The sequence below is a fragment of the Colletes gigas genome, unplaced genomic scaffold, assembly GCF_013123115.1.
Source record: "Colletes gigas isolate AHSC1104 unplaced genomic scaffold, ASM1312311v1 Colletes_gigas_Sc00007, whole genome shotgun sequence".
Classification (NCBI taxonomy): domain Eukaryota; kingdom Metazoa; phylum Arthropoda; class Insecta; order Hymenoptera; family Colletidae; genus Colletes; species Colletes gigas.
Genome location: NW_025106636.1, coordinates 6,855,269 through 6,865,619, shown reverse-complemented (window position 1 = coordinate 6,865,619; position 10,351 = coordinate 6,855,269). Strand labels below are relative to the sequence as shown.

General features: G+C 34.2%; 1 protein-coding gene across 1 annotated transcript; it reads right to left on the bottom strand.

Annotated features, from left to right (window-relative positions):
• Window positions 1–481: 481 nt before the first annotated feature.
• On the bottom strand, window positions 482–2,482 carry LOC122396295 (polyglutamine-binding protein 1). The gene is made up of 6 exons (XM_043394564.1): window positions 2,310–2,482; window positions 1,820–1,929; window positions 1,533–1,708; window positions 1,274–1,454; window positions 1,041–1,204; window positions 482–960 (listed from the first exon to the last, which is right to left on the bottom strand). The coding sequence occupies exons 1-6, from the start codon at window positions 2,377–2,379 to the stop codon at window positions 768–770; spliced, it is 894 nt and encodes a 297-aa protein (XP_043250499.1). The 5' UTR covers window positions 2,380–2,482; the 3' UTR covers window positions 482–767.
• Between the last annotated feature and the right edge of the window lie 7,869 nt (window positions 2,483–10,351).

Below are 10,351 nucleotides of genomic sequence, written 5' to 3'. Positions count from 1 at the left end.
AATCGTGAAAATTTTTATCAGAAGCAGATTTTTCAGCCAATGTTGTATATTTTACTATGGGTTTCCAACTCGAACGAAATTAATAACGCGTATATATATCTGCGTGGCTAAATTCGTGTTAAATACTTCCGCACGCACATGATCAGAATTTTTAAACAGACGTGGCAGTCGTCGAATTTTTCTGTATGTATTTAAAATTTCCAATCTTGTCCAGCTTTTTCCGTTCCTATAACTTTCTTCTCTTTCCTTCGTTCCATGCTTTTTCCACTTTCATGCAACCCATTGAACCCCTACTCGTCATAAATTTAGAACACACGTATTGTATTCGTACAAAATAAGAAATTTATTTTGATCAAAATACATGTTTAATTTTCAAATCACGTATGATCTATAACGTAAACTCAACAAAATACAATTCATTAATTTGCATCATTTTTTCGCTATTATTCGTTACAGAGTAGTGCCCTATGCCGACGGCCACATCTCGTTCGAAATGAAATAAAATCTTATTTCAAGTTTCACGGTAGTTTTGGTTGCGTAAAAAATTTTTAGAGTTCGTTAAAATTTGAAATTCAACTTAGTTATATGAAAATAGAAGGTCCAAACTTTACAATTTCTTTTCTTGAAATTATAAAGATCGGAAAACTAACAACGTTTCGACCAAGGGTCCGCGTATTTATGCGTACCTATGCAACTTTGGTAAAAGACAATAAACTTACATTTAAGGTATATAATAAATTGTACAATACACAAAAAAATCAAAGCTTTTATTCTGGTTTTTCGGGTCCTGTTACTTTAGCTTTATTAGACGATTCAGGTTCTGTTTTATTGGCTCTATTTGATCTAAGTACTGCGCCTGGACTAGGATATGGCCTCATCTGATAAAGTGGCCCTGAAGCAGTTGTGTCTGCGCCAGTTTTAGCTTCGTTGTGCCTTGCTAAACCATCCGACCATTTACCCCTGCAAAAATATGGAAGTAAAGAGTTCGTTTAAGACTGACTAAACAATTAAAGAGCAGTTGAATAATTAAAAAGCAATACCGTGGAATATCGCTGTAAGATGCTGGATCCATGGGATCTAGAGTGCGATCTTTTTTATCTTTACCGTCGGACCTATCCAACCTTTGTATTCTTTTGTTGTCCATTGACTTGTGTCTCAGCCTGTTTTCTACTTTCCTATCTTTCTTCGGATCCGGTTCATCCACCTGAAACGTGAATGTTACATGAAATAGAGCAAACTACCGGTTAAATTATATCTAAACTAAACTACTAACTTCCATCGGCTCTTGATCGCTACCGCTATCATCGCTCGACATATTATCATCTTGTTCTGCTGCTTTAAGATGCAGTTCCTCTCTTAACTGAGACGCAGGCTGAGATATCTGACATTTTGGATGACCCGGTGGTAACCAAGACACCAGATCCGATGACCAATCCCAGTAATAATGTTGACCACTATCGGTGGAACAAAACCATTAACAAAACGAATACTAAAAGCGACAATGTTCAGAAGAAAAAAAGATTTATACTTGCCATCCTGGATCATAAACAGCTTTCCATGTCTCTGGTAAAGGATACTTTTGTATAAGTCTTAATTGTTTTTTCAAGTATTTGTCTGAAGGTTGTACATGCCCAAGTCCCCACAATTCTTTACATTTTTTTGTACAATCATGATAAATATTGTATTTGTTGGGACAACCACTGAATCCCTGAAATCAAAATTGTACGATTCGCTACAACCGCATGAATGTTTTATACTTTACAGGATAGATACAAGTTAGAAACGATCTTATTAGGTTCGTATTTCCAACGACACTTGCCATGAATTTTTGAGATATATCAATCGGACTAATTTCGTCTTTTGTACTATCATAATCCTCCGCGATTACTTCCTCGTGGATCCTCTTCTTCGATTCTTTTTTCGTGGATTCTAAGAAACAGTACAATTTTAGTTTCGCATTAAGACGTTGCTTTATATATATTGTTACAAATGTGCTAATTAAATGAATTTTAAATAACTTAACGAGCATTCGAATTGTAAACATAACCTTAATATAATTATCTTGATATTTTCATTAAAATATTTGAAGACAATAACTATATTAATATAAGAAAAATATCGATATAATAATCATACAAAATTAATCCAGTCGTTAATATAATTCAAAGAAATCGTTCGCGTTCGATATCAAGATATTTTAAGGTTATGTTTACAATCATTGAGTAGATTATTTGAAATTTGCGAAATGTAAGATGCATTAACAAGTAAAATTATTAGTTATACTAAGTAAACTTTCTAACAGTATATACCATGTTTTTCTGATTCACAAATTAGTCCTCTTTTCGCAAGTCGTGCAGCTAAAGCAGCTGGTAATGGCATTTTATATTTTTCACGATACTATCTTGTATTTTCACGTAAATAAGTTGACATCCGCACAATTCAATAACAATTCATTTCATTTTGTCTGAACATACTATTTATCCAATACTTAAAAGTCGTTTCACAAACAATTGTAAATGCAATCGACCACAAAAGCACCAAACATGGGTTTAAGCTTTTTTTTTAGAGTTTCAACCTTTAAATCTTTAACTTGAAATTATTTTCTAAATTTAATCATTTTTCGTCGATAATACGATATTAAGAATAACGTAATTCACATTCTGATGATCGAAATACGTATACATAATAAACATGATAGCAATAGTGTTAAATGCTATCTAATGAATTTGGTCTTATATGTTTAGTGTACGAAATTGGATAGTTGCCATATTTTTATAATCGTTTAATAAATGTTTGAATATTCAAATATTATTAGAATATCGTGGCTCTGACTATTAAATATCATTTTTTCGAACGTTATTATTTTGAAACTTAAATACAATCCGGCTCCTAAAAAATGATGGAAATTAAATGAGTATAATGATCTACAGTCGAAAAATATAAATAACAGTTTTGCTATTCGAATTGTACTCGAATAATATTTGAATAGTATTTAAATGGACTATGTATTTGAATAATATTCGAATTAATATTCATCGAATATTTGATTCAAAGTTTTCTAAAGATGATAAAACGAAAAAACTGAAGTATAATTTGTACCTTATCCAAAGGCACGTATTAAGGTTACTTGGGCAGGTAATTATGGTCCATGATATTGTGGTTGCAACGTTCGAGATACTTTAAAGATTTTTTAAATATCCATCTTGTATAATAATATAATTCAGATGAAATTATAATTACCTGCAGATATAGGGGCGAGGGACATAACGAGGAAATATAGGGTGAACAAGTGATTTTCGAAGATACTCACTTCATAGACGACACCCGATGACAGTAATCGTTTAGAATATATTTACAAGAGCAGTACAAAGAATAACGCGATATTACACGTACATATTTTGTTACGTACACTAACAAGTAATTGGTAAGCAGGTGAACAGTTTAATTGTTAATCGAGGCACGTGACAATAAGGCATTTCTACAGAGGACAGATACGATCGTATACATATAAGATATCAATCTATCACGCGATCCCATTGTTAACCTTTTCTCTTTACACGCCCTTTTCAAACTCGTTACGAAGTCTATTACATTTTTTTTTTTTTCCCTCCTTTTTTAGTAAAAGATGGACGCCTATATACGGGGTGTCCCATTAGTCACGCGTCGTCCGAAACTGTTTCAGTTGTTTCCAGTGGATTAATTCGTTCGTATACACGTATTAGAACGCATCGATGGATTTTTTAAAACTTCCGAGTCATCGAAATTGTTCGAAACACTATGAAAGTTTGATCGCTCGTAACTTGATCTTGAAAAATCTCGATCGCAACATCGTGGGAATGGAGACAGTCAAGGTCATCGCGTTAAATGGGACACTCGGTATACAACATGCAAGGAATCCTCGAAGATTGTTGCTCAAGGATATTCGAAGGTCATAGAGTTTTTTTTTTTTAACAGTGACGATCGTTCGTTACTTTCACTTAGAAAAAGTCCATGACCGTGAAATTTCGAAAGCACAACGTTTAAGAAAATTATAGGTTAACAGTCGTAACATTTATCCAATTCTCCCAAATACGATACAAATATTCAACACGACTAACGACAAACGGAACACCCTACACGACACCCTGTTATTTTGTATAACGTTTACAATTTTTTTTTTTAGAACGCTTAGACACCCTTCGATAGAAAAATTAGCGTTAGAAAATTTCATGGAAAAACGATCTAATTGGTAACTCGTTAATCTTACATGTTTACAATCGTATAAATTACACTTTAGTGGACGTCACAATGAAAGTTGTGTTAGTACTCGGTGCAAAGATGCGTTGCCGCTGTTTTTTTTTTCTTTTCTTTTTTGTGTGTGTTTCGTTACACCGATTAATAGTATAGTATACCACATGGTTGTTGTGTGTGCACGGGTACACTGTAAAAGTATCTCTAAATTGTACAGTTCGAATAGAACGATCGAGAAAAGTCGAGATGGATGATCGAGCAACATAGATACAGATTACACGATACAGTGTTGCGTTACAACGTGCGCTTTTTCCACAGGAAAATGTGTCTGTGTGTATGTGTTTATAACGGCTAAGAACAAAATATGTATAAAATGAAAACATTTATCACCGGCAACGAAATATCGTTCAAAATTTTGTATTAAACACAAAACTGAAAGGAAATTACTTTTAATTTTCAAAGTACTGCCTCTCTTCTTGCAAAGCTGTCGACCACTCGAGCTGAGGGAACAAACAGTGGCGGGGGACGATTCCGATGCATGTATCCATAACGTAGATTGATGCAAGAAGCGAGGCAATACCGTATAACGAGATAATTCTAAATCATGAAATAAATTGTCACTTGTGTTTTTTTTTTTTTAAATTCTTAGTCCCGCAGTTTGAAAAGTATCCTTAAAAAAAAGAAAATGACGTGATAACAGTAATACATTGAAAAATCGTTCAAAAGTGTTCGTTTTTTCTTTAGGTACAATTGGGAACATCGAACAACAAAGTTAAGATGTACGTTATAAACGGACAAAGACGTTCACGAAGTGGACAATTATGTGAAATGAACGAAACGTGTTCACAGACCAGAAAGAAGAATTTACGTTTGCCACAAACATACAATATTATTTTATTACATAATTATTACATATTCGGACGTGTGCGAATTTCATTCCTGGTTACGGAAGTACTGACGTTCTGTTCAACAACAACTAAAAGGACGTTCCAGTAATCCGTAAATAAAATGAATCTTCGTTTTAGGAGAACTTGTTCCGTTACTATCGAACAAATATTATTACGAGACACGCGCATGATTCATTTAAACACATGACTCAATTGCATTTTACTTGCACACGTCCAATATGCCGACAAAAACACACAGTTCGCGCAACAATACATATGTACTCTTTCTACCCGTATGTGTATATTGTTTTGGGCCGCAACGTATGAAATATCCGTTTTTATTAGATCAAACACCATATAATAAAACAGCGAGTGCAAATGATATGATTTACAATAATTCTTCGGTGCCTCGGACTCTTGTCAGTAATTCGAGCTATTAAATTTCATTTAACCGGGGACTAGTGTAGTTTCCTTTACTGCAAATAATCGCTTTAAACGAAAGTTCAAATCGATTTTCAATCTGGTAGATCGAACGGATATTTCATACGTGGTAGCCCAATGTTTCGAAGAAGACAACAGGACAGGTAATTGTGTAGGTACATTAGAGCTGTTGCGTTACAGGAAACCAACTCCATTTGGTCGCACAACATACCTCTAGACATCGTATCCGGCAAAACTCGGTCCCGAGTGGAAAGTATACGCCTCCAATTAAGCTCTGAGCTTCTCAAGAGACACCGTTTTCGTTAACAGTCAACAGTTAGAAAAATATTAAAGTTCCATCGTTTTTTTGTACACCAACATTGCATGTATATTCCTCGTGCTTCGAAAGAAAATGCAGCTACGCCACGGGGCCACCAGACACGGGCAATTGTTTGAAATTTTCATCAAAATTTTGCCCGTATCTGGAACGCGCCACGAGTTTTTTTTCCTCGACAAACGCGACGTTCCAAACTCGTATCCTCGAACCAAATTAATTGATAAAGTTGTGTTTGTTCGAAGACGTAATCGGTAAAAAATAATTGTTCGTGACAACATTCTCTGTAACGGTTCGAACAAAACGTTCAGCGTTAAATAAATAACTGAAACGTAAACGTAAAGTATTTTCACTGTTTACGAACGAAATTTGAAATAGAAATTATGTTACGAATAATCGACAGGTATTGTTTGTTGTAACAAACTCAGTGGACGAAACTGTAGGTGTTGGCGTAGCACTTGGCAGGCACGTGCGAATGCTGCGAACCTTGATAACAATAAATTGTTAATAAAGAGATAAACATTATTAGAGATTTACGTGTCACTGACCTTCGGTGTCCTTGACACCTTAATTCGTCGACCATTCTACAACATATGGAATTACCGAGTGTACAATTAATAACGATAAAAATTATTTTGTTAAATTGTGTTATGCATATCTTTTCAAATTGAAATATTTTATAACTATATTAACGATATTGTTTAAGTACTGAAATTATTTTTTATATTACTTTTATGATCATTGCGGATTAGTCGAGCAACCCCTGACTCTTTCTGTTCAGGTGTTATCGACTATTGTTTGTGACGCAGAAGGGTTTTTGTTATTTTAACGTACTTCTACGTATATATTTATTTGTTTTTTAATTAAACGCTTACACGATTCGCGCGTGCCCAAGTGACGTTTAAATAAAATACTGCCAAATATAAAAACCAAGTAAAATGTATTCTATGGGAAACATCATATCATTATGCTGATACACTGAAATATAACCACAATGCGTGTTTACAATGTTCCGTGTGTGTTTGTGATGTGCACAGAGCCGTATGAAATAATTATTGATTACCACTAAACTCCGACAATTATCATACTGACCGAGTAATAGGCGATAAACGGCGCGTATGCTCGTTATGATCAGTAATAATAATAATAATAAAAATAATAATCATAGTAGTAATAGTAGTAATAGTAGTAGTAGTAGTAGTGGTAGTGGTAGTAGTAGTAGTAGTAGTAGCAATAGCGATAATAATAGTAGTGGTGGTGGTGGTAGCAGTAGTAGTAACAGTTATGATCACGATGATGATCGACGAGGATTTATGACGATGGCGATGATGGCGATGATGATTATAGTGTATTGACAATAATATAATATTTAACAACGATCAGATATGTCGAGCACCAAAAAAATACGTACGTATAAACGAAACACGTCTAAATCGAGCAATCGCGAACACTTTAAAAAATATCTGCTTCCTAACTTCCTTCGATTACGTTTTCAAAGAAAAAAACTAATTACTTTGGTAAAAATAACCACTTCGTGTTTTCATTCGTTACAACGTAATTCTGATGTAATTATAATTCACGCGGTGATTCGATTGTAATTTTCGATTTGCTAAAAGATGCTAACCGATCGATCGCGGTTACATTATGTAAACATAGAATGTTTATTGCTATAAAAATCGTATCTTCTGGATTTCGATCCGTTGTACTAAAAAATGATTCGTATTACTTTACTCGCGTTTTCACCCTACAAAATCGTCAGCGCGAAATGTCACGAAGAAAGTTAGGACCCGATGGAAGCGATCGCTGGTGCCCGATTTCGCGCGACGAGTTTACTAATCACGCTAGTCAGCCAACGAGTGTGTCGTGTGTATCGTCGTTTGTGTGGCATCGAATGTGCATTGACGAAGGAACAGAAGTCGAGAGAGATTAGAGGGGGGAGGAGGGGGAGGGGGACTACCTTCATAATTAAAAGTATCTGACTCGATCGTGTTCGTAATCTTCGACGATCGCGTGCGCGATTACGACGTTACGAGCCTTGTAAACAACCGGTGCGTTACTGCATAATCGACGACCAACAATAAGGATAATAAGAACGGAACAAGATCGAAGAAAGTGAATGGCAGAGGAGAAAACGATAGAAAGAGAAAGAGAGAGAGAGAGAGAGAGAGAGAGAAAAAAAAACAAAAGTAAGAAATAAAAGATAACACTAATGTAAAAGTCGGTTCGTCTCTCTTAATTGGTGATTCACGATGGCACTATACAAATACGAAAATTACTTTCCTTTCTGTCTCACAATTATTTTTTTTTTTTTTCTTGTATCGTCTACTTGAACGCACAACTATAATATGTCATAGTACTTTTAATATCTAGCACGTTACGCGGTTAAAGTTTCTCGGTATACATACAGTGGTCTATTTAAAACTTAATTCTTTTTTTTTTTTTTGTTTTATACACCTTTACGACGTTCATTGTACCCGCTCGACGTTCAAATTGGGGGCCCCCGCTCTTTAACAGTACAACGTAAACGTTTCATATATATTTATATATCGTACAAATAACAGTATCGCTACGCAATAATGTTTTTAAAAAGTATGTTTAATAACCATACGCCTTGGTCTCGTCGCATTTTGAAATTGCTTCGACGGTCACCCGAAGATTGTAAATTGTTTACCGTGAAACCTCCGGCACTCTCGATACCTTTTACGTTTACGTTCTATACTTATTCTTCTTTTACGTTTGTTCGTTCGTTCCGTTTTTTCCCTCTTCTCTATGTACAAGAAAGACAAAACACCAGAAACACGATCTTCGATCGGCCAATTTCAAAATGCACGAACGATGGTTAACAATAAAATGGCAATATGTTTGAATTAGTTTTTAAAAATGTGATGCTACGTGGCTTTACAGATATGTTCAATATTTAACCTTACTTTTACATATACATACATATATATGTATATAGACGTGTATATATATATATATATATACATATAATTTTTCTTTTATTTACTTTGCGGTGACAACAGTTGTGGCTAGTACATTTAACTCTGTAGTTTGTTTTATCATTTATTTAGATTCGTTTCGCTACACCCTTATAGTGATCTGATACTTGTGCCGTGCATTTACGATTCGATTTACTATATAATCGATCTGTTTAATCGAGTTTATAACGTCAAACTCGGATACTTGATGCGATTTTTCTTTTTTCTTTCTTTTTATATACATATATTTTTTTTCCTTTTTTTTTTTTTTCTTTTTTTTAGACGAACGAAAAAGAAGTTTGAGAAATCGGACGTTCCGAACGATTCGAAACATATTCTACTTTTTTTACATAATTTTTTCATTTTTTTTTCTTTGTTTACCGTGTTCATGATAAAATAAGGAAATCGTCACATTTTATAAATTAAATTTATTACTTTTAGAAAAAATATTCATATTCCAGTCTAATACAAACTATTCTTCTACCAAGCTAGGAGGTATAATTCTCCCTATTTTCGAAATATCGTAAACAAATTTTTTCAAACACATTTCTCGATTTGCTCCCATTAACGAACAAAATATATAAATTATAATCGTTGATTTAACATCCATTGAAAATTCTTACCTCCTATTCATCGATATCTAATTGTAAGTTACGAAGCCAGTAAGTATTCCTAGTTCACGCTTTTTCACTCGGAATTAATCGACAAATGTTCAAAACGTAAAAACTGTTTAAAAATATTGATTCCCAAGAGATTACAAATTTGTTTCAAAGGCACAAAAGGTCAATGAATCGATTAACTTTGTCAACTAAACACTTGCGACGCTCGCAATCGTTTCTATATTTACAAAATTTCCGTTCCCTTTTTATATAATGTATTTACTATATTTTATAATAGCGAAATTTTGAAATTATTCGAGTATACGAGTAAACGTCGAATAGTTAGATACCTCGGAGTATAAAAAAACTTATTCAAAGTTCGATTAACATTTATTATAAAATCACATTAAAATTCGAATATTTGAAATCATCCGAAATTCTCGAGTATTCTGCGAACCCCGCCAAAGAGTTCTCTGCACGAAGGTTAAGTATCAAAGAAGACGAGAGAGAGAGAGAGAGAGAGAGAGACGGGGGAAATGAGGAGAAGGAAGAAAAATCGAAACGAGTATCCGTTAATAATTCGCACATGCCCAATAAAAATGTCCAATAACGGTCTTACCAAACAACTTTGCTCCCGTACAAAAGCTCTACCTGTTTCTACGTATTTCCGTATTACTTTATGCATACGACAACATTTTCTAACGATGGTCCATTTCATTCACAGCGTTCCAACAACTTCAATAGTCTCTGAGTTTCAACTACGATAATCGCCATTCGCTTTACGTATTGAATATTTCGTTAAAAGTTCTTGGGAGGCACAACCGTGTGGTCAATCTCGCCGGAATGAACGTAAAATTGATTTACCTCATTCGACTCACGTCGCACAAATTTCTTGCAAACTTA